At 39.2% G+C, this 25691-nt stretch overlaps 2 protein-coding genes across 11 annotated transcripts in view; one reads left to right on the forward strand and one right to left on the reverse strand.

Moving 5' to 3' along the window:
• MARCHF5 (membrane associated ring-CH-type finger 5) overlaps nt 1–7634 on the reverse strand; it is a 55742-nt gene extending 48108 nt beyond the window's left edge. For all 5 annotated transcript variants that reach the window (XM_082286111.1, XM_082286113.1, XM_082286115.1 and 2 more), the window contains exon 1: nt 7341–7634. In XM_082286111.1, coding sequence (XP_082142237.1) covers nt 7341–7384 — 44 coding nt within the window. In that variant the 5' untranslated portion in view covers nt 7385–7634. The remainder of the gene's footprint in view (nt 1–7340) is intronic.
• Nucleotides 7635–7793: 159 nt separating this feature from the next.
• CPEB3 (cytoplasmic polyadenylation element binding protein 3) overlaps nt 7794–25691 on the forward strand; it is a 78524-nt gene continuing 60626 nt past the window's right edge. For 2 of the 6 annotated variants that reach the window (XM_082286259.1, XM_082286264.1), the window contains exons 1-2: nt 7794–7888; nt 15823–16733. In XM_082286259.1, the coding sequence (XP_082142385.1) occupies nt 7834–7888; nt 15823–16733 (966 nt within the window). In that variant the 5' untranslated portion in view covers nt 7794–7833. The other 4 variants (XM_082286260.1, XM_082286262.1, XM_082286263.1 and 1 more) reach the window with 4 other exon arrangements.

The following is a 25691-nucleotide window of genomic DNA, read 5'->3' on the forward strand; positions in this document are numbered from 1 at the left end:
AAATTTGGAAATGCCTTTACTCTGAATAAATGTGAACAAAATTGCAAGTTGTCTGATCATAACATTAAGTCTCCTCGACAGGCTGTGGAACTGACTGCATGACTCACCAGCAGAACAGTCACAAGCACCCTACACATGGTCTTCTGTAATTATATCCCTCACAGAAAGCTAACTTATGTTGGCACATTTTAGTCCAATAAAAAATATCCACTTCTAAACAAAAATATTCACATTCCAGGAGGAGGCACTTGGAATAAACAAAGGGGAAGAGATCTGGAAGCTACATAATAACCACACTGCAGATTTAAAATAGAGGGATAGAGGGTCTTGTCTTTTTTCTAGAAAGACTGTGAAGAAATAATAAATCACATCAAAATGGCTTTAAAAAAGAAATACCACTGAATGCCAGCCCCTCTTGCCCATGACGACTCTATTATTTACCACCTTCCCACTGTGTTAGTAGTTTCTTTTAATTTGTACACATTGAAGAAGAGCTACATGGCCATAGGGGGAAACAGGCAGAGATACATAAATTGAGAACACTAGATAGTCCATACTTCTCATCAGCAATCACCTGAAAACCTAGAAGCACTAATAACACTTATCCAAAAAGTTTGTTTCTGTGAGTTGTTTCCAAACATAAGCACATACAAAAATTCCCTGGTTAGCCCTTAAATCAACGGGTATTTACTTGTTATAGGGGAAACTATTATATAGCAGGCCAGTTCATGTTTTATCTTAACTTAGAAACAAATGAACAGCTAGTCCCTGATTTAATACAACTTCAGTGCATTTTTTTTAAAGCAGCATTTGAAAGTGAATATTGTGATTGTAAATTTTCTTATCCTACAGTAGTGTTAGGCAGGACATGTCTAATCCTTCCTCCAGAAACAATGACACAAAAATCCTGACCATAAGCACTTCCACTGAGTTTCAGAAATTTTTGACAAAAAGCACTCACATTAGCATTAATATGACAGGAGCAAAAATTCTTAAGAGAAAAAAAAAGCAAGATCCCAGTCCCACTAGACAGGAAGTTATCTTAACTTTTAGGTACAAATTCAGAGCCGCTGCTAAAAAAGGCCAAGTGCAGATTTGCTAGAAGGTGTCAGTGGACTGTACCTCCCTATTGGCACCTCTAGCATAGTATGCTTAAGTTATGCAGTGCAAATGATACTGTGCTGTTTTCCCACGTAAACTGGGATTGCATCTAGACCTGGTATCACAAAATTACAGGTTGGAAGGGACCACAGGTGATCTTGTCAGACCTCCTGCCCAAGACAGAAGCAATACTGAATTCAGACCAGACAGCAGAGCTGGGTCCCAGAAAAGCCCCATGGGCAGAGGTCTGCATCTGCACTGGGCAACCTGTTCCCAAGCTCAACTGCATCATCCCCATCCTCACATGCTGAACACTTCTCTGTTCAAATTTACAGTTGATTCTCATCATCCTGCCAGGAACCTCCACAGTCAGTCTTCTAAACAGCCTCCTTTGTAGGTAGAGGGTTATCAGATCTCCCAAGCCATCCCTCCTTCAGGCAGGCTTAGTTCCTTCTAGCTTTTTCTAGTAAGCCAAGTGCTCCAGCCCCTTGACCAATTTATGCAATCTCAACAGTTTCATTTAGAAACATCAGCCAGAAGCAGTTTGCTTTAACCACTTCAGATTGAGTCCTCTTATTCTTTTGCACTGACAATGAATTTGCTACTTGTGGTAAACTACAAATGCCAGTAAAAGCATGAGCAAGTCATGCACTCTTTTGATAAAGGCAGATATTACATCCTATAAAAATCTAGTACTTGGCCCATTCTGCTGCTGAGATGAAAAGAAAAGGTGCATCAGAAAGCACTTATTTTCACACCAGGAATTTTCCAATCTCTGTGCAGTGCAGAAAGACCATAAGCAGGTTAAGATGTCAAAAGCACCAAATTAGCCTAAAACAGCTGTTATATTCCTTACCACTTTAAGTAATACTTTAAAAAAGATGTTCTGAAATTGATACCTGAACCTTTTGATATTTGTCTGTAAATTATTATACATATATTTATTCAACACATTTGCATTAATTGTCAGAAGTTCCAACTTCAGTGAGCACTTTAAGACACCATGGCAAAGGAAACCATTAGCGCATTAAGCACTATTACAGAGTCTGAACACTTTTATATGGAAGAGATCCATATAATAAACAGGTGTTTGTATAGCCTTTTCAGATATAGTGAATACAACGTATGAAAATATTATTTGAATGCCTTCATAATACATGGGATACCATGAGATTTTGAGTACAAAAAATTTTGTTGTCTCTTAGGAGTTTCCCTACACTTAAATAGGAAGAATAATTACCTACTGTATGCAGGTAGAAGTAAATTGTAAAGCAGCAATTAAAACGTGTACATTTGTTCCTAAGCATATCAAAGCAGACATCAAAGATAGAAAAATAATATACGTAAGAAGACAGTCAAAAGGCTAAGATAGTTCATAAATAACATGCTGACAGCTGTATATTTCACACGGGCAAAAGGCAGTGTACAGGTCTGCATTAAGTCTCCACTAATCATCTTTACTGATAAGACACAGGAAAAAGTCAATCCACATAGAAGCATAAAGTGAAGCAAAACAGTAAAGGATGTACCTGGCATGAAGCAGTAAGGAGAAAGCCAAGCTATTACAAAGTTATTATTGTTTCAAACTTTCTTTCTTGAAACCCACCCTCCAAGATATGTGTGATTTTGCTTCTTCCATCCTGTATCAACATCAACTTCCAAATAGTTGGGGTAAGGACAGGGAAAAACAAACCCCTTGTTTCTGTTCAGGTAGATACTAACCCAGCATGGTCCATTCTTTACTCTTACACAGCCTTTCCTTCTAAGCATGAATAACCTACTCTCAAGGAACAACAGAAAGCCAGGTACTTCTAGATACTGAAAGATTTTGATCAGAAGTTAGGAAGACCTCTCTCAAAAGAGTTTAACTCTGTTGTGAAGAAAGAAAATAATTACTTCAGATAGGACAAGAGAGACATGCTTAATCAGTACAAGTAGAACAAATAGACTGAGTAACTGCAGAGATGGCATTCTGTGAAAAATAAAGATAATACATAAATCCTTTATTGTGTTTTATGTTGCTTATTACTCTGCATATCTTATCTGGTTGAACTCCACTTGTACAAAGAGTTACTTGTGTGTCAACTTCTGTCAGTGAGAGAAATCAGAGCACAACATCCAGTACAAGTTTAAGACGTTCAGAATAAACGTCTTCAATCAAGGACCACACTGCACTAATTACACTGTCTAGGTTGTAGCATTAGGGTCTTAATCCAAAACCACGTATTAGGTTACTAAAGTATCAACAGTTAATTGTGCAAATAAGACTAAATCACTGCCTGCACTTTCAAAGAAGGAAGGAAAAGACTGATCTGAACACAAATACCACCACAAATGGTGACTGGAATGGAAAGAGAAACTGAAGATTATGTACAAAGCCACTGCATATTCTTTCTTCTTGGAAAAAAAAAAAAAAGAAAGAAATTACAATGGAATCAGATGACAGTTCAAAAAACTGCAGTAGAAAACACAACACTATTTTGCAATTTTTGACCTACAATTGCTAGCATTTTTTCAATAAATCAATGATCTGGCAAAGAGAAAAATTAGTTGCAACAGTACTCCTCTCTTGATAGCATGAGTAATTTCTTAAGCAAATTTATTTAATTTAATACAATTTATTGTTTAATTGCTTTTAAAGTCTACCTGCAATTTCAGCTCTCTTGTCTCCTTTCAATACGGAATGGCAAGGGTAGACTTGAAGTCACATCACGTTGCTCTAGTTTTTATCAAGGATATTGACTATAACTGAGCAACTACCATCCAGTCAGAAAATGAAGAATGCTAATTCAAAACTTAAACCGTGCTAAAATTACCACTATGTTGATTCTTCAGCATGTACCTGCACAAGCCTTCAGCAGATTATCCATCAAATTTTGACTAACATCTTTGAAGACTGAAGTAACAGAAAGCAATGATGAGCATGTTCTGACCAAGTGGCAAATATATGGAAAGAAGGGAACAGTTGTCTTTAATTTGGATAGCATATGAAATGCCACAAATTGCTACCACAGGACATGCTACAAAAAACAAAACCCCAGCATTCTGAACCCTTGATATAACCAGTTGCAAGAGCAATCCACATGTAATTCAACTAAAGTAAAGAGAATAAAGCTTAAAAATATGAGTATGTTTTAGCATTATAGCTCACATTAACAGCACACAAAAAACTCATTGCCACATAACTTCAAGTTTTAATGAAGATTACTATAATTCTGTAATTTATGCATTAAACTATCACGAACAAATGGATTTAAAATAATTAAATAATAATAAAATCTCACTATTTAGACAGATTACTAGTCCCTGCCTTCAAGTGTACACATTAGTCCAGAAATACAGCTTTTTACCATAGATTGAAAAGATTTCTGCTTGCAGAAAAGGATGGTATTTTAAGACTTATCTGGAACTTTTATTTGAACATGAACGAGAAGAAAAAAATTACAAGGGGCATGGAAATTCCAATGTTAAGGCTAGAAAAGATCATGTCAATCATATGGATTAGTCTCCTAAATGCTGCAGATGAGACAACTCCACAGTGTAGTGTCACTTCACAGTCATGCTTCTTGTACTTATGCTATAGCCAATCCTTCAGGTAAGTATAAAATCCTTAGCTAGAAATTTTGAGTAACTAACTCCTTACATCTTAACAGCTATTTACCTTCTTTGTTATAAATCCATGGGTTGCTTCTAGACTGAAATTATGCAGGGAAAATAAAGGATGGAGCAAAAATACATTAAAGAAAGATGAATCCTCAGCAACAATGCGGAGATGCTATCAAGTCAGTCCTTGCACTGGAGAAATCCAACTTGCTTTACGAAGGAAAAAAACCCGTAATCATACAGGTATAGAATCTAAGAGTCAAGAGAAGAATCCAACTATTCCCTCTCACAAATAGAGAGCTAAAGAATTTGCTCTGAGAGCTCTGACCCTTGTATACAAAGCAGTGCATGCATTCAGATCTACGGCAACACCTAAATTGCTGATACAACAGCACATCACCACTCTCGGTGGTCATCTAGGTACTGGAAACAGAAGAAAACCCTTCTTTTTCTGCTCTTCAACTATTACAATCCAAATGAAAGTCATCTTCACTGGAAAGCTGTTTTCTGCATCCTTCACTAGAAGATCTGTGTTTTATTTAAAAGTATGCACTTTGTGTTAAGCTATAATGTATTAGCAATTACTCTTAAGATTTTACATATCTAATTTTTTTTCTCACTGAGGAAAACAAGTATCTGTCATGAGCAAAAAAGATAACAGGACAGAAGAAGTATTTCCATTCCTCAGAATCCCCACAGATAATTTAACCATGGCGTATGTTGCTCAAGATGAAATACTGAAGGTTTATCTTGATCACCACTACAAACAACGTGACAACAGTTATGTACAACCTTCAGAAACATCAGATGAATAAAAATCTGTTTATTCAAATGTAACCCTGCTCCATAAACCCAATATAAACCAGAAAGATTATTTACACCAACTGCATTTTGAGGTCCTGGTTAGTCCAAAATCCTTCTATTGATGTTGTGCTACACTCTGAATTAAATTAAAATCCCAGATACTTGGTTCCTTCTTACTACTACATTTACCACTTGTCAAACTCCTGTTTCTAAAGTTTCCTATACTGAGCCAAATGAATTCTTATATGGAAGCTACAGCCTCTCTTCATACCTCCTCTCATGCTACTTAGGTATTTCAAATTCTTTCCCTGCTGTCCTTGTTATTAAGGAACTCAGAGACATTTTCCAATTTTTTTAGATTTGAAGCTACTTCAAGTATACTAGAAAAAGTCTTTGAAAAGAGCCAGAGACACAAATTATAATTTCACAGACTTGAAAGGATACAAGAATATTAAATGTACATCAAAACCCACACCTCTGTTACAGGCAACAACTGAAGAACAGTAGACTGATTTGGCAACTGGGTAACTAATTTCCCTTTTTTTTTTTTAATTAACTGTTTAATTTAACAGTTGGTCACAACAAAGATTATAAACGCCACCTTACAGCCATTTCCCAACAGGGTGAACTAGGACTTCAGAGTGTGACACAATAGCCATGGGCAGCAGGGCATCCACTCAAGAGTCTTATGGGTCCCTAGAACTCCAAAACACAAAATACTATATATTACTGGACGACAAAATTCAGGATGAAGATGAAATTTTGTTGGTTTGTTTCTGTTTTTTTTAGTTTAAGCGGAGTTGATTCTGCAATACTCTTATAACCTAAACCATCCCTTTGTCATCTCCCACTTTTTGAGTTTTTCTAAAATACAAACTTTTCCTCCCCAAATCACTTTTATCTTCTTTCTGTATCAAACCAGAACTTCTTATCCTCACCTTCCAGGCTGCACAAGTTCAACCCCTGTCTCATATAGTTTGTATTTCCATCACCTGCCTGATGACAGGCTGTATTTCACTAAATACTCTTTCCTTAGAGGCAACCTGGAAAGGAGAAAACCACCAGGGTTCTTTTTGCTTCCTTATGAAGAAACCTTGACAGGTTCATAAACAGAAGCCTGATTGCCTCTGGGTCCCTACCTTCTGAGATACCAGTCTATTACAACTCCTGCAATAACAGGCTGTCAATGTGGTTTACTGCTTGTAGGGACAGTCTGCAAGGGCTTCCTCGATGAGTCAAAATGACAGCTAAGGAATCTTAAGTGCTCAGTGGAACAGGGTGAAAGTGCTACATATTTAAATAAAAGCATAAAGAGAAAACAAGTATAATAAACAGAATTTACAAGTTAATAATTATATAAGAGGAAAGATACTTAAGTCAAAATACTTCTAAGGTTGTAATTTTCAAGAACGCTCCAGAAAGCAATTCTAGGCTTTCTTCCGATCATAAAACCAGCAACAAAACACACAGGGCCGGCTAAGCTTAGGTCATCTTTTGGTGCCTCACTTTACGTGCACGTCAGTGCGTTCCATACCCAGAGGCTCTCCCAGACCCCGGGACAGGGCCACGCTCCTGCAGCCCCCCATCTGCCCCGGAGCCCGTCCCAGCTCAGGGACACACACACCTCCTGCTGCCCGAGGGCTACGGGAGCGGTCCCTCCACACCCCTCAGCTGCTCACGGTACCTTGCGCTACTTTACGACAGCGCTCACACAACTTCTCCCAGACCACCAGGGATTTTAGAAGGCAAAAAATGAAACCGGACTCGCGACACCGACCCCAAACCCGCCGCGGGAGGCTCACAGGCCCAGCCCGAACGTTCCCTCCCCGTACCTGTCCATGGTCTGTGGCAGCGCCAAGCCCGTCTGCTCGGCCATGGCCCCGGGCGGAGGAGCGGGCCCAGCCGAGGGCCCGGAGCCTGACAAAGGCGTCACGCGTGCGGCGGCGGAGAAAGGGGAGCGAACGGGAAGGCGGCAAATCCGCCCTATCGCGGGACGGCCGGGGCGGCCCCTCCTTGGGCAGGCGGGACGCGGCACCGGGCCGGCCGGTGGCCGGGGCAGGACGGAGCTCCCGGGCCGTCGCGGGGAGACGCAGCGAGCGCTGAGCGCAGCCGCGCCGCCCGTCACCGCCGCCCGACCTCGCAGCGCGCCTGCGCCAAGGGCGGAGCGCGAGCCCGTGCCCGGAGCGCTGGGAGTGCCGGGAGCTGTAGTCCTGTCCTAGTGCCGCCGCGATCCCACCGCAGTCCTGCCGCCGCTGGGAGCTGTAGTCCCGCCGCCGGCGCGGGTTTAAAGGTCCGGCGGGGCGCTCCCCCTGCCCTGCCCTGCCCATGTCTCTCCTCGCCGCCGTCGCGCAGTCGCTGCCCAGCTCCGCGCGCGGGGCAGGTACGGGAGCGCGGCGGGGTGGCCGAGCGGGGTCTGCGGGGGGAAGGTCCGCGCCCGGCGCCTGCCGCCCCTCCCCCCCCACCGCCGGCCGGGACCCCTCACGGGTGGAGGGAGGGAGGGAAGGAAAGAGGGAGGGAGAGAGAGAGGGAGCGAGCCTGGGCCGCCTGTTCTGCCCCCTCCCGCTCCCGCAGGGACCCCCTCGGGCAGGAGCATCCCTCATTCCCTGCCCTGCCGAACAGGTGCAGGCGGCCCCCGGCTCTGCTTGGCCGCCGGGCCCCAGGACCTGCCCCCAGGGTGGAGGGGACCCTGCCAGGTGCCAGCCCCGACTGGGCTGCCCAGAAGGGCGGTGGCTAGAACGGCGGAAGGGAAATTAATCCGTTTCAGTGGTGGTGTTGTCAATGACAAGGACAAGCACCCGGCGCCCTTGTAAGTGGCACTTGGTGCTAGATGGAGGCCCGGTGACCGCTGGCTTCTGTGTGCAAGTGGGGTGAGGGATGGCACGGCCGGTGGTAATGGCAACACTCTCTTTTGGGTTTGTTGGTGTGCTTCCAAATGGGAAAAAGTCCTTCTAAGGTGCTTTTAAAGTTTGTTGTATGTTCAGAAGTCAACTTAGAGCATCATAATCTGAAAACCTGGAAATTTAGACGCTGAAGAGCCTTAATAGAGCAAAGAGGTGGATAGAACCTGGAAAGAAGTTGCCTTTCCAATTATCTCCACCATGGGTGTCTGTCTCCCGCCCTCACGTCATGCTCCCTGAGCAAAGGCAATAGCCTGTTTTTCAGAGGCAGTTCTGACACGACAGATTCTTGGAAAAATTAGTTAGTAAAAATCAACTTCTAATTTTCCTTTTCAGGTTATATTTTTAAAGAATAGCTCTTGTAATAAATTTTGCTATATGAAACTAGTCCCTGTACCTTGTGTAAATTACACTGCAGTTGCTGTTCAAGGTTGTAATTTACAGGGCCAAGCCCAGAGTGCAACTGTGCAGCTGCATCAACCTACAGCTGTTCTTGGTTGAGATCAAGTATTTGTATGTATGTGATAATAGACATCAGGTGGAATAGGAAGTCAAGTTTAGGGAATATACTGGATTCTTTGACTGTGCTGCCTTAGCTAGGGACTATACGGTCTGGTTTTGAGAGTCTTTGGGGAGAGAAAAGTGTCAAAGTGTGTATAAAACACCTGGACTTGAACTTTTAAGCAGTATTATGTGCATAATAGTATGGGCATGTATAGAAGTTGGAAGGGTGTTGTTTATTTTCTAATTGCTACAAATATCATAAAGAGGCATGCTGAAGTATTTACAGAGATGCAAATGTTTCTTACAGGAGGAATGTATAGAAACAGGTAGGAAGAAGGTATCGACATCGTGTCTCAGAAAACTTATTTTGTACTTATTCTTGGGACCATAAAATTCAGTGTTGCTACTGCTGTTGAGGAGTGTTGGTTGTACAGTAGCCTGAGTAAACCACATGGGCATGACCTCCTGGAAGAGATCCTAATACACAGTGTCCCAATTACAGCTGTCCATGGCATGTCAGAACAGTATTAGATATCAAGGGTTTCTGGTTCCTATTTGTGGTCTGGACTAAGCTCATTGTCTATTGGCCAGAACATTGAGCAGCTAGGCTAGCCTAGCTTAGGTTTTTTATATTTATTCTCAAGTGTTACAAATAGAAATAGGGAAGCTGGTTTTATTTCTAGGACTATGTGGTTTGTGCAATTTCTGTATTTTTGCTTTTGAGTTGAAAGGATATGCTAGTTGCCTGCCATTTATGATAAAGGTCATAGTGACTAATAATGGCTGTGAAGAATATTTTCATGAAAAAAATATTCTAATTTCTTTTCCAATCATGAAAAATAAAAACGTAATAGGATACATAAAAGCATAATTGGACAAGCTTTAGTGGTTTTAAACTAAGAGGGTAGATTTAGATTGAACGTAAGGAAGAAATCTTTTACGATGAGGATGGTAAAGCACCCTGATGGTGGCATAGGTTGTCCAGAGAGAGGGTGGATTCCCATCTCTGGAAGCATTTAAGGTCAGGTTAAGCAACCTGATCTGGTTGAAGATGTCCCTACTCATTGCAGGGAGGTTGGACTAGAGGAGCTTTAAAGGTCCCTTACAACCCAAAGCATTATATAATGGCAGACCCCTTAACATCCCATGAATAGCTTAAAGATTCTGAAATGCAAAAACCCATTTCTGGAAACTACTGGACAGATTGGGGTATATGTTCTTCATCTGCTCTTTCCAGAATCAAAGCATGATCCTAAAATACATATATAACCAACTGCTTTTAAATTTGAAAAAAACCACTTCCTTATTCCCAGAGCAAGAGTTGTCATTCCATCCTTCTCTATTCTCCTTAACAAGACTGGAAATGCAGCTGCTCTATTCAAATGCTTGTTTTATTCTCCCCTACAGTCTCTTCCTTCACTCTCCCTCATCCCCCTTTTCTCTTCATTTTCTTTCCACTTTTTGTTCTTTATGCTTCCTTCTTTGCATTGGCAATTTCCACTATAAATCTCAGATTGCCTCTTGCATTTTTTTCATTTTTAAACTATTGCTTTCTATGTCATCCCTTAATAGATCCTTCTTTGTTTCTTCCTTCTGTTTCTCTGATGTTCACTGCACTCTGCCTCATTCTGTCATCTCTTACCTGCACCTGGTAGTAAGTAGCTACATGTGAGCTGAGAGAGAACTCTCCTGGGAGCAGGCTCGGTTTGGCCAGTGCAAAGTGAGGGAAAGTGGCTGCTCTTCCTGGAGGTTTGCCAGAGCTCAGCTCCCGGACACTGACTGGAGGTAGCAGCCATTTTGAATTAAGTAAAACTGCACATTTGAAGGCAAGTACAGAACTTAATGAAAATCACCAAAAGCAATATAAGCTATTTAGGGCTTAAAATTGAGCCCTAAAATTGGCTATCAGATTTACTGCAAAATATCAACTTTTAAAATACTAAATGGTTTGATAAAAAATTTATACAGATTTAAGCTTAATAAAGAAGTTGACAAGCAATTACTGAAAGAATTACATGAGGTAGATTAAATATACATATATGACTATTTCAGTGAGGCCTGAAAAAGAGGAAAAGATGACAAATAATAAAGGAGCTGTAGAAATAATGAAGGAACTGTACCTTAATACAGTTCCTCTGACCTGACAGTATTAAAACTGTTGAAATTATTCACTGTTTTCAACAAAGCTAACTAACCCAGCAATATAGGAGTACTCTATTTTGGCAAATCTAAATGCTAACGGTTATGATAGTAATATGTAAAATTAAATTATAAAATCAAGCATTTTTCATCTACTTGGTTCCATTTTTTAAAAGATAAGTAGCCCTCAATTAGGCTAAAATGAAACTAATTAAGCTGAAAAACATGTTTCTACAATAAAACTTGGGTTTTTTTTCAGTAGCATAACACTTCATTTTAACCTTCAAGCTAGTTGGAATAGTCACTTTCTTTCAAAAAGACTAGTATGGTTTGTTAGTCATATGAGGCTTAAAGAGCCGTAAGTTGCTTCATAATGAATTTCTTAAAATAAAAATACACTTAATAGAATGTTAATGGAATTAACTTGGCTTATTTGGGCCTTTCTTACATTTGTTTCTTTGGAATTGGCCCAGGTCAAGCAATTCATATATCAGATTGCATTAAGCTCGTGTGTTCTGATTCAGCTGTTGTTACTATCTTTTAATTTCCAATTACAAGAAAGTTGGTTGCTAGAAACAAAAAATAATTGTTTTCTGCTAGTGGCTAGTGGATCAAAAACTGCCTTTACATCTTGATTTTCTTTGGTTCTGGAGTGCTTTTCCTTATCCTAATGATTGATCTACCAAGTGAAACTGTCCCCTGGGAAGAACTGACAGAAACAGTGTGGTCCCTTGCATGTGAATCCTCAAATCATCTGAAAAGCAATAACCCACAAGTAAATAGGGACATAAAGGAGGAGCATAGAATGCCTAGAGCCAGCCCTGTGATAGATGGGATAGTTCATAAAATTAAGTGTTTTCAATTGCTGTAAGAAAGCAGTTTTGCTGCCTTTAATGATTCAGAGTAGCACAAACAGGTTAGAGCAAGTGTTGAGAAACTCTTAATTACAGCGTTGATTTAGGGCAGGCAGACCATACAGTCCAACATAAACAGAGTGCAGAAAGCAGAGACGTAAGTGTTAGAACAACTCTGTTTCAGCTGCCCTAATTTATCTTTCTCAGCTTTAGTCATCTCTCTTTCGTGCACAAAGCTGTGCATATTTCATCCTTGGAAAATCAGCCTGCACTTTTATAAAACACTGTTATTTTCACACTTCTGATTTCAACTATGTATTTCCATATGAGCATTACTATTTGGTCTGAATAATTAGTATTATGAATTACCCAGAATAAATATGCAGAATAATTCATGGACTAGTGCAAAACAGAACACCAAGTGCCAGTGAATGAAATTCTGAAAACTTTACCTGACCTATATTAATGTTCACAATATTAATATCTTGTGAGAGGAACTTGTATCAGGCTGTATATTGATGTGGAGGCTGGAAAGATGTAGATGGTGGGTAGTGAAAGGGAGGGAGGTGAAGTGTGACACCACGGTGTACAGAATAGATGTTAAATGGGATGTTAAATAGTAACATTCACACCTTTTTTTTCTGATTTTTTTTCTGAACAGCTTATTTTTTTGGTAGAACTTTCAGTGTAGTAACAGCATAGTAATGAAAAAGTTGTAACTTGAAAATTGGAAACTGTTCAGATAGTACAACTTTTCACCTGTGTGCTGATTTTGATTTGTTTTTAAATTTTCATACTCGACCTATTTGTGTTTGAGTTTCAGAATATATTTAGAGATTATATTATGACACGTGATTAGTTAATGTATTCTTCAGCTAAGCAGAGTGACACAATTTCCTTTGTATTAACTGTAAATTTTATAGCTAGTATGAGCTTATAATTAATTTCTTATGCTAAGAGTTTGTAAGGGAAGTTTGGAAGTACTGTAACTATTTCTTTGTCGAGCAGTTGTTCTGAATAGGTGGCTATTTGATCTGGGCTTCTAAATTAAACTGTTTGAAAGCTCGTATGTAGTTAGTCACTTTCAGCTCAGTCTGACAGATATTTTCTCAGAGCTGATGATTCAGATTGCAGCAGTTTTCTCTGGGAAGAGGGAGTGTGCAGGTTTTTTTTTTTTTCCCTTTCGAGCTCTCCTCCTTTCAGAAAGCGGCAGTGAAATGCTATCTATAGCTAAGACTTCAAACCCCATGATTCCTTGGGAGAGCATGCGCTGAAAGCTTCCACTTGTCAAAGTGCTCTTGCCAGACTGGTCGACTATTTGTCATATACCAAACCTGAAAGAAGAAAATAAATATACTGTCCTTTTGTTGATCTTTAAATACAGAAAACCCAAAGGTAACTGTTCCTTGAACATTTCTGTGTTGGCTGCGTGGGTTTCTGCATGCAAATGGAGCTGGTATTGCTATGGGGTTATAGATTTCCTGTACTGGATTGTAAATTGGTAAAAATACTTACACCAGCAAATAACCAAAGAGTACTGCATACTAGTCCAACATTAGACATTGGCTGGCCTGTCTTTCAAAGTCATTTATTAACCAGTATTTTTTCATTTGGACTGGCTTCATTCATTAAAGGAAGGTCTTGACCTTGACAGAAGGGTTGAGCTGTGCAGTGATTTTTGCCTTTAAGAAACAATATGGAAGGGAATGTGAATCACAGTCCTTAGGATAAAGTTCAAAACTAGCTAGCCTAAGTCAAGGTACATATTTGAAGCAACTGCTGTGCTAGCCACTATAGATAACCGGGTGACTAACTAATTTAAATATAACTTTATTGACGACAGAATTTTAACATTTCAGCTGCTATGTTTTTCTCTCTAAAAGTATTTTTATACTGATAGCTCAGAACCAGGGGAGAGGGATACACATGATCCTTTTCTCCCTCTGATGTGGAGTCATCAGTAGTTTTATGTAGCCTTAGGAGTAATAGCGATGCGGGTAGAAGTGAAGCTAATGGAAAGTTACACTGACAGAGCTTGGTATATTGTGGTTTACTGCAGTATTGCTTTCAAATGCCTGGCAAGGTTTTCTGCACTCCCAGCAGCAGCAGCAGCGCTGCCTGGAACAGATGCAATGGTTTACCCCGTCCTTAGGAGCTTAATGTTGTCTCACAGCATGGTCTGCTCAGGAAGCCTTGCTGCTCGCTTTACATGTTTAACTGGAAAATAAGGGGGAGCATAAGCAGTAGCTTACTTGACAGCAGAAACCTCTCCTGACATCCATTTTAACTAAAATGTGTGTGCATGTCTCAGAAGATATTTAAAAGAACAAAAAACGTAAGATACACCTGGACCCTCTGATGTTGGAAAGGACAGTGTTGACAGTTTCACACTTTGCCACCTTTCGTAAACAGTTAATTGATTGGCTTTACATTGTTACATTACAAAAACAATCCTAAAAAAATGCAGTCTTAGGCATGTAAATGTCATATGATTAACTGAATAGAAATGCAGTTAGGTATTCAGCGATGGCCATCTTTGACATAGTTAATTAATATAAGTGATTTGGGGCTCATTTAAAATACTTTTGAGATTTAGAATGATCTCTTCAATTGACTAAAAGCCTGCAAAATGTGGAGGTTCCTGTTGTGATTTCATACAATTGCTGTTCATTGATGTTTGTATTGTATTACTACTATTGAGTCTCGAAATAATAAAAAAATCGTATGATCTGCCCTGTTTCATATGAAGCACCTTTTCTAGCAGATATAAGCCTCAACCATTCCACATACATTTCCTTTCTAAAGTTTAAACTTATGTATTGATTTAGGAAATAATTTGCATCACTAGTCTTTGTCTCGTGCATATAAATATGTTTTTTAACATGCAGCATGTCTATATTGTAAGTATTTCGACTTCCTCTGGTTTTATATTTCATCTGAAAGCATCAGAAAGATCATAGTCTAGTAATACCTCCCCGGTCTGCTGATTTTGACCTTATGTTTTCCTAATGAACAAATTACCGATGATTTCATATGCATGTGTATAAATAGAGCGGGTATGTATATAAATAGAGCGAGTAGATAGCTGTACCTTCAAGTAAAGGACTGCTTTGATGTAAAATAGCATTTTACGCGGAGAGATCGTAAGGTCACCGAAGGCAAATCTAACACCCATCGGTGGCTTTGTACACGAAGTGTCTCCGCCCCCCCGGCCCCCCTTCCCGGCTGTGCCATCGCCTCCGCTGCCCGGAGCCGGCGCGAGCTGGGCGCAGGGACGGGCAGGAAACGATTGTGCAGCGAGGAGCCGCTCCCGCATCAGTGCGAGCGTCCGTGTGCGCTTTCTCCCTGATAAACCTCAATCGCTGGAAGCTTGCTTGTTAATTAAGGAAAATCGGTACCCGGCTCCTTTAAAGGTCCCCTAATAGAAAAGGGGGTGGAGAAGAGCGAAGACTGGTGTCTTTTTAACCTTGCTGAAGGACGCAGCAGTATTTATTGACGTATGCAAATAACCAGGGGGAGGAGGTGGAGGAGGAGGGTGCTTGGAAAAACAGGAACCAGAATCAGTTTCTCATTGCAGGGTGAGAGCTCTGAGTTCCGGTGTAAGAGAAAAGAGACGTGGCGAAATTGCTGTATATCTCTGCCCTATAAGCACATCTCTCATTTAGACTGAAGGGAAACAAGGCATCAAAAAGGGTGAAGCATCTTAAAAAATATTTTAAAGGCAATCTAGCACGATCAAAGGTTACATATTCCTAAATGGGGGAGGGGGAAGATTACGGCTTTGCCTTGCAATATGCTGTAGCATAGTACTAGCAATAGGACGAGGTTTTTGGCTGGCAAGTGATTAAAACAGACTGGTTTGTGGTATGAATGACAATGTTAATAATCTGTCTTTGTGGTTTTTTCCCCTACTGTTTCAGCTGCGCAAACCATGCAGGATGATTTACTGATGGACAAAAGCAAAGCCCAGCCCCAGCAGCAGCGGCAGCAGCAGCAGCAGCAAGATCCAAACTCAGCAGAAGCCCCCTCTACACCCATCTCGTCGGAGACACCCAAACCAGAAGACAACAGTTCAGTGACTAGTATCGGCACATCGGCTCCTTCCCAAAATAGCAAGGAGAAGATGCAGATGGAGTCTCCCATTTTGCCTGGCTTGAGCTTTCACCAGCCTCAACAAGAACCTGCAGCCGGCACCTCCTTGTCTCCCTCGTTTGGCAGCACCTGGTCTACAGGGACCACAAACACGGTGGATGATAGCTTTTTCCAAGGGATTACTCCAGTCAATGGGACAATGCTTTTCCAGAATTTTCCACACCATGTCAACCCTGTATTTGGTGGCACTTTCTCACCTCAGATTGGCCTAGCTCAGACTCAACACCACCAACATCAGCAGCAGCAGCAAGCTCAGCAGCAGCAGCAGCAGCAGCGGAGGTCACCTGTAAGTCCTAATCAGGCACCTTTCGCCCAGAGAAATGCTGCTTACAGCCATCAGCCCATCATGACCAGCAAACCGTCTTCCTCCTCTGCCTCCTCTTCTTCCTCCTCCAGCTGGAATAACCATCAAAACGCGGCTTGGAGTACACCTTCCAACCCTTGGGGTGGGCTGCAGGCTGGTAGGGACCCTCGAAGGGCAGTTGGAGTGGGGGTTGGCGTGGGAGTGGGAGTCGGCGTACCCTCCCCCCTCAACCCCATTTCACCCCTTAAAAAACCCTTCTCCAGCAATGTCATTGCCCCTCCGAAGTTCCCACGGGCTGCACCCTTAACCCCCAAATCCTGGATGGAAGACAACGCGTTCAGGACGGACAATGGCAACAATCTGTTGCCTTTTCAGGTAAATGACTACATGCACCTTCTGCGTGGTGACAGCTATCACAAATTTGTATTTTTTGTAGGGCTGTGTTTCATGTTACTGTTCTGAGTGGCATCTCCATAATTCATATTTGCATCAAATAGTCACCTTATATGAAAACAAGTGGGGTTGAACCTAGGGAGTGCATACACAAAGATTTCCAATTCTAGCTTAAGGTTTAAAATCCCATTTTTCTTGTAAGTTATTGTTAAGTGTGGCATATGGGGCTTTTTTGTTGTTGTTTTTTGCTCTTTTTTTAGCATCTGAAAGGTAGTAGCCTTCATGAAAAACAGGTTCGGCAGACTACGTTCCCTTGGTGCTGTGTTAGAATTTTTTTTGTATTCTCCCATATGTGAGAAAGCTGAGATGTTGAAATTGCTGGCTTCAGTTTTCTAACTGGGCTGTTAATTTTAACCAAAGATGCTTCTTGACCTGAAATTCAGTTAATTATTTTATCACCATTGCAATAACTAATTGTCCTTATGTTGTGGTGGGATTTAACGGGGAGTCTGTTCGCATAAGGTATCCGTATGAAAAGCTGTGTACATCTAATACGTACACCCTGCTGTTAAATTCACAGTGGACGTTTTGAATACATCTTGAAGCAGCGTGGGTGTGTATGGAAAGAGTGGCGTATCTGTCCTTTCCAGTAAGGAAATGCCTAATACAATTGACATGATTTAGAAATGGCAGGGAGGTGTTGTATAAAATGAACCATTTTATGCTGTTCAGAATATTTGCAGAGAAAAGAGACAATAGGACACGACCTTCAGAGCCATATTGCAATGGAGTCTATTTACTAGCTACATAGCTCTGAAATATTTAAAGCTGCAGTGCCCTTCACTGTTTTTTTTTTTTAATCTATGACGACAAAGCAGATCAATTGCAGCTGAAACTGGGCCAAATGGAAGATTTGCAATTTTAATGCAGAATGAAACCTGTCATGGTGTGAAATCCATTTTAAGTTGAAAAAAAGCAGTGCTTGCACTTGGAGTTATATCTATACTAGGTGAAGTGAATCTCAGACTTTTTCTAGGTTAGCTGTTTTGGTGTCAGACAAGTCAAAATTTTCTCCTTTGAAATACAGTTAAATCATTCATATATGCTTGCTCTTTAGGTAGCTGTTTCCTCAAGGAAGTATGATCTCTCAAACATTTTTAACTTATCAGTTTGGTAAGAATAACATTTAGATTGACAGTTTTAGAAACACAGTAAAAAAAAAAAATCAAACAAATGCACCCCCACCCCCATAATTTTTGGAGACTGTTGAAGTAAAATATATGCACTTTCCAGTCCCATTCAAAGAGGACATCTTATAGTCAGCCCTGAAATTTCATTTTGCTGCTTCATTCTGTTTAAAGGGAGAGTTACAATTTTTTTATTGGTTGCCCTAAATGAAGGTGGAGTGGCTTCTGGTGAGCTGCTGGTTAATGTCTCTGAAGCACTGAAGGCTGGAGGAAGATTACACTTTAGACACAATATGCCTGCTGTAAATACTGTGTTGCACAGAGCACAGCACCACAAAAGCTAATAGCTCCCAGTCATTTTTTGGGAGTGGGAAATGTGTTTCAATTTACAAGTATTCTTAATGGTCTACATGTAAGACATTACAAATTTTGGTATATTTGAATTAGTAGTGAAAACAACAGTAAATGGTCTTATTTCTGTGGTTTGCTTAGTGAGATACATCTTTAGTGAATACAGAACTTTATTATTGTGACTGTAAGTTCTTACAAATTAAACTGGCAGATATTTACTCATCACTAGGAAAAAAAGTAGCTAACTGTGCTTGAAGAAAAGTTCTTTTGATTTTGAAATTAAGCTTTCAAAAAGCTAAAGTATTAGCCAATATGTGAATTTGGAAACTTGTTTTCTTTTCTGTGAATTTAACCTGGTATCTTCACATTCAACTGAAAGCAAATGCTTAGGCTGTTCTCAGCACCAGCTGGTATAGCAGTCTGATTTCAGAGACACAGAAAACTTTATTTTTTTTCTATTAGGCTCCTTTTTTTTTTTTTGTACAAGCTGCTGAATTTTGCTTATTAAAAATTGTAATCTAGGTTAATGTTGATTGCTGCTATACTTAACAAAATGTCAAAGACATCTTGAAACCATACTATTGGTAGAAGGCAACTGTTTCGTTTCACTGATAAAAATGAAATTCAAATTAGTCTAAGAGTTTAATATTTGCTGCCAAGGTTCTGGTTGTCTTTTTTCTTTTTCCCCCCACCCCGAAATTGGGCAATATGTTAAGTTCTGCTTGTCAGCGCTACCAAGTAGTTCTGGCAGGTTTATCCATGTGCATCTGCCACCCTCCATAACGGCGTGGTTTTGAGCTACTTTAGAAATACATTCCAGTAAACTTTCTAGCAATGCACTTATGCACATTAGCAAGTTCTTCATGTTAACCAATTTTTTTATGTTAAGATTATGAGGCTTTGTAAGAAAAAAGAAAACTATTAACACGTTCACTGTTTGAAATAACATCAGGGAGAGCTATTTTTACAGGTCTTTGCAGTGATCACAAATTTTAATCAGAAAGGATCTATAACCAAGATCTGTATTCTGAGTTATAATATATGAAGACAGGTGACACTCAGCTATTGATGTATCTTGTTCTAGGGAAAAATGTTCAGCTTGAAAATGTTTCTCTTAAGAACATGGATATAAAGCAATGTGCTAGGTATTTTCATCCCTTAATTTAAGTAATACTTTAGTGCATCTTGTATGTCAAAACCAATTGGCATCTGTCCCAAGAAACTGTGCTGCAGAACACATCAGAAGGTTTAAAATACCACTTGGTAGGAATTCTGCTGGTGTTTGCCTTGTGATTGGTGTTGAAAAGCAGCAAAAATGCTTTGAAGGAGACGACACTCATATATTTACTGGGGAAAATTGATTGCAATGTAAAAAAAACCATGGAGATACAAAGCTGATAGTTGAAAGGAAAAAGAGAAGAAATGATCAGTCTGGAATGGAATGGAATGGAATGTAGCAAGTAAGAGTTGAAGACAGCATCATGGGAAAAGATGTGGAACTAGGCCAGACTGGAAATACAAAAACATGGCCAGTTTGTTCTTCTGAATATTCTTTGGCTTCTGAGTGGTTCAGGTGGAGGGTCTCTGACTGTCATGTGGCAAGCAGTCGTGTTGTGCTAGTATGTTAGGTGATCCTCAGCTCTGGCATTTGAGGCTGACATTAACTGATTGTTCCTGGGACACCGTTCTCACGGCAGCGGCTCAGTTCCATTTTCCAGCAGAGTCGTGGGGCTTGTAGAGGGCTGTTGTCATCTCTTGCTTCTGAGCTGCTCCCACTATTCTCTTTCCCTTCACTTCTCTCAGGTAAATACTGTATTTCTTTTGGCTTTTGGCCATGTGAAGCTAGTGGGACACAGCTTGTGGGTTAGGAGGATTGTTCGTGCCTGAAATAGACCCTTGGAGGCAAGGATAAGAAATTCTCTTTGCAGGGAAGATGGAGAAGGAATTAAATGTTTGCAGACCAGTATTCTAATTAAGTATGTCTACCTTGTGGATTTTTAATTATAGCAACACTGTAACAGTTTTCCAGAAACTGTGCTGAGTTTTGATGTTTTCCCAAGTAATGTTCTTTGGAAACAAAAAATGCATTGCAGTTTGTGCTCTGAAGATTCTGGCATGCATCAAATCGTTCTTGGCAGCTTTACTGATAAATATTTTTATAGCAGAAATAAATAAGGTGGTGTTTATTGTGTATAAAGATAGTTTTAACATGCTATCTTTTGCAGGGAGACTGAGAAAGAATTTTTTTGGGGGAAGTGTTTTGGTGTGGCCTTTTTTTCCCTCATTGTTTTCAATTGGAATTAGTCTGGACCAGATAAAATTATAAGCTAAATATAGAAATTTTATAAAACTTCAATATTTCATATTTAAACAAAATGCCAATTCTAACATGCAGTGAGTTTGTGTTTAAATATAAGTGTGAATATATGTATAAATACAGAGTTCAAGTATTGGAACACTCATAGTGTAACGAAGTTTTGTATTTATGAGTAAAGGAGTTTTACTGGCTAATACACTCTGGTGACCAATTTTAAAAACTTTTTTTAAATCTAGAGGGGTTTTTTAAAGTCAGAAATAGTTGCATGCAGTAAGTCTATTTTAAGATTAATTTTTAAAACACTGTATTTCTTTAGTATAAGTCTGGCATTCTGGGCTCTAGCTTCTTGTCAGTTTAATAGGTAGCCCCACTTAGTAATGTTACTGTTACCTTAAAAACGATTTCTTTGCATGTAGTCCAATCTTAATTTTTCTTGTGTGCTGATGCACATGTCCTGACAACCTGCAACTTTGTGGACAGAAAAAAAAAAAAAAAAAGGAAAGTACCTAGGTCTGCTTCCCCCCCCCCCCCCCCCCCCTCCACCTTTCTTACATGCTTCTGTTGGTACTATTAACTAGCACTATTTGTAGCTGGATTCTGAATACTAAAATATGGGAGCACATATTGTGGTATCTCAGTAAAGTCTTCCAGTGTAACAGATACAAGTAAAACATGATGTTCTAGTTTATTAGTTGTGAGGTATTTTACAATTTTTTGTTCGATTTTAAATTTGATTGAATTCTAAATGTCTGCATTTTCAAATTAACTAAAACATAGTAACAGTACAGGAAAAAAAGCACATGGCTGTTTCATATTCAAAGTATGATGATTGAACACTAATTGCTTATGGATTAGAGTTTTGATTTTAAGTAACCAATCATCGTTTAGCTGTCAGAGTTAGTGAAGGCAGGGGGAAGGTCTGAGTTCAGTAGGCAGCTGATACTCTGATCAACTCCGTACATAGACAGGACTTCCTTAAAAACATTGAAGGTATTAATATCAAACAATGAATCAATAATTCCATCTTAAAGATTTGATAGAGGATTTATCTGTCTTTGGGAGGAATGGTAGAAGGGAAGGTGAAGGGCATGGCAGTTCATTTTGCTATTTCCCTTCTAGGATCATCTCTCCTAGTTTTCATCATTTTGCCTAGGCTGCTTTTGTGAATGGAATGTAAGAGGAAGAGAGACCTGGAAAAGCAGTGTTTTCAGGTTCCAGTGGTTTTCAAGGGGAAAAAAAGAGTTTACTGAGTGATGAATATTTCCATTTGTTAGCAGTTGGTAAAATAGCTCTCCTTTCATTAAGGTCACTCGTGAGTAATTCCTAGCAGACCTATACTAAGGGGAAGCTAAAATATAGCACTGTTTAGTTCAAAGTTTGAAAGTGATCTTAAATAGTACACACCTGAATTTTGCTTCTATTCTAGACTTCACAGGTTTTAGTCTATTGTGATATTTTATACATTCTGTACCTAAATTTAGGGTACCATTGCCATGTTTTGTTTCATTATTTTTTTAAATTTAGTTTTTCCATGTTTCACAAAAGCATTGCTTTTAAGCAATTGTTAGAATGCTGCACATACTGATACTAAGCAGTTGTCTCACTAGTTAGAAGAAGGTAAATTTTTTGTATATAGAATTAGATCTTAATTTGTGTAATCTTTTTATTACTACGTGCAAATTTTAGAATTTTAAAAATGCAAATTGTGAAAGATCACAGAAACTTTGCTTGTGTTTGTTCAGACTTGGTCAACATTTTCATAAGTTTCAGTTATATGATGCTGTCTTTTCCTACAAGCTATGAGTAGCATTTGTAAATCACAATTCATTGATGCCTTCCTTTTCCTCCTTGTTGTGGACAAATGGCTCTGTCCCTTTCCTGTATGTTTCTCAAGCTCATTCCAGAGATAAAATCGTCAATTTTTCTAAGATTTTATAGGAGAGAAGCACTGTGCCAATCAGGATAGATATTGATCTGCTTTGTCACAACAGTGTTAGAAGGGTGATGTGAACTCCATTCTACAGAGGTAAACAAGAGGCACAGAGTTTGGGAAATTAATTTTCTTCTCAATGCTATCTGAGAAAGTGAAACATTTGTAGTTTTTTTCTGAAATACTTAGAAAACAGGTCTTTGAAAACAGAACATGCACTGCAGTCTCTTAAGTTTGCTGTTTGTGTGAACCTCAAATTAGGTATGAAAAAGTGAAGAAAACAAATTGTCTTCTGTGAAAACTTTTAGTTTGTGTTACATACCAATTACTCAGAATTAAGAAATTTTCATCAGGGAAAAGAAGCAAAATATTTAATTTCTTTAATTGATACCCATTTTTTCTTCAACTGTGTATGTTGTTCTCTGTACATCTTCCAGATTCTGGAGAAGTCTTACTCCTGCTTTTCCTAATTCTTTTTTTCTGGATGGCTTTGCAAAATTTGCAAGAATTTGCAGCAGTTTTCTTTTAAATTCCTAGAGTCTAAATAAACTAGTTAAGCAAAACTACAGATTCTGTTCCATGTTAGGGTGATAAACTTCACATGATTCATCACCCAAGTGAAGAGGCTTTTGATCAAGTCTACAGTTCTTTGTTCTTGGTTAACAAAGTTAATGAAAGTTATGTGTACAGAGCACCAACTGTCAATGGGTTTCAGTGGACATGGCCCCTTTTCTTTGTTTTATCCACCCTTCAACCGTTCAGCTGCTTTCAAACATCCCTTCTATTTCTTCCTGTTCCTGATTTTTGATTTTTTTTTTTCAATGAGGCTTTTCGTTTGAGTTGGCCTCCCCTATTTCACATTGTGTCAAAGCTTCAGGTTACAGAGGAAGGCCCAATAAATCTCTTTAGTCATAAGCTGAATCATATTCACTTAGTCCTGTGCAAAATTAATAGCATGAGGGGTTTTAAATAGGTTGAAACAAATTCAGGGAGAATGGAATTTCCAGAAATACTGGCTAGAAGTTCTAAATTCTAGAAATTTAGACATTTTAACTTAGTGTGAACATGCAGAACTGGTTTTCTTTCCCCATGCCCAAACCAAGCTTCCAGAATGTGTGACTTGGGGTGGATTTTCACACAAATTGACAAAAAACCACTTCTGACGTAAATGAGGAAAGCATTATGGCTTAATTATGGGCATTTTTAATATGGTTTTGTTTTATGTCATAATCATAAGTGGATGTTCTGGTGAAATTCATCTTTCCTACATAGAAGAATTATTGTGAAGGTGCTCATCTTAAAAAGATTCATCCCAAAAAGTTATTTTTGGCAATGCTGTAGTTAACTTAAAGCTGATCTTTTAATGAGAAATACCAGACAACAAAGAAATTCACCCACCAAAGCTCTCTGGGTTTTATTCTCTGAGTGGTAAAGGCTCTTTTTTGCAGGTAAGACTCATTTCCTACAGAAAGTCTTTGGAATTGTACCTTCTTACGGAAATTGCTGAAATAAAACAGAACAAACATTTTAAAACACTTGAACGGTTAAATATTGCTTTGGATTAAATGAAAATTCCTAATTCCTTGTTGAAAGTTGCTGCTTTGTTCTGCCGAAGTATCTTGCTTTGTGAAAGAGATGTGTTAAAAGCATTAATGAATTAACATGGAGGTAGCTAGTGTTACACCCATTTACTGTGTGACCTCTAAATTTGTAAAGGGTTACCAAATTACTAATGTATTAACTGATTGTTAGCCTGTTAACAGCTGGCTTATAACCAAATCTGATATGATCTATTGGTGCCCTTAGTAAGCATTAAGGTGTGTAATAATCAAGTGGGTAAAATGTTTATAGCACACTTTGTGGGTTTGAAATTTTTTTAAACTACTTCTAAAGATACCTTTTAGTTTTAAATCATGATGCCCACAACAGTTTGACCTAATTATTTCACCTCACTAAATAATTATCTTGCTCATGTATTCTCTCCAGGATCATATTGTTTCTTCCTGTGACAATTGGGAAAAAAAAAAAAGAGAACAGAGAGACCTCTCAGAGTAACTGAAGGGGTTTTTCTTAAAACTCACAAAGCCTGAAGTAGCAGCTGACTGTGCAGCAGGAAGACTAAGACAGAACAAGAGAGTAGAGGAAACAAAAATCAGGAACAAGAAAAAGTAGGACTTTTATAGTACAGAGTGAAGGGGAAGCTGTGGCATTTTCAAATGTGGCAATCCAACATGACAATATACTCATTCACTTTCTGTGGATGAGGATTTCTGCAAATAAAATCTTGCAAAGTTTGGACCAGATTCAACTTTTAGTGGAAAGGGTCCTCAGGTGGGTGGCTCCTGCTACTTTTGGCTGCTGCTAAGTGAAGCTATACCTGTGACTTCTGAGTAAGAAAATCAGCCATAATTGCCAGCAGATTTTATGAGTGATGTTTTGATGCAAGTTTCTGCATACAGTCTTACCTCCCTTGTCTAAACGGGAACACACTCGTCTGACATGGTTTTACAAAGTAGTAGATTACTTATATAAGAGGTTTTTTTCTTGCTAGGCAAGGGAGAAGTACCTGATGTTGTGTATGCCATTCAAAACGAATTGAAAATTGATTGTAGTAAATTTTAGAGGTTTTTTGAAAGGCTTCACTTTGTATAGAAACTGGAAAGTTTTTATGCTATTTCACTTGCACAGTGGCCTTGTTTGAATATAAGCTTGAACTGGTGAATGTCTTAAAATATAGCTCAGTCCTTGGCTCCACTAGACATGTAGAGCAAGGAGAATTAATTTAAAAGAACAAATACAGTGAAAATAGCTTTTTTTATGAATACAGGTGTGCACAGATGCATGTGGCAGCCATATGAGATGCATGGTTTTTCACACAACCTATAATTTTGTTACTTTTTCACACATAACATTTGTAATTGTCTAGAAATCAACTAAAAAACTGGTATTTCTCCTTTCTGTGTTATTCTTTCTGGTTGATGAGGTTCCAGTTTATAGGGAAGATTGACTCCTTGAGGTCATGACCTTGTATTTAGTGCTATTAAATATCAGTCTGCTTTGCTGCAGTTTTTCAGTTCTTTTTGTGTGATGAGCTTATCTTCTCTGGGTTGATGATATCTTTTAAGTATTACTATTGTTTTTACTTTAATAACCAA

Source organism: Coloeus monedula, assembly GCF_965178545.1.
Source record: "Coloeus monedula genome assembly, chromosome: 8".
NCBI classification, from domain to species: Eukaryota; Metazoa; Chordata; class Aves; order Passeriformes; family Corvidae; genus Coloeus; species Coloeus monedula.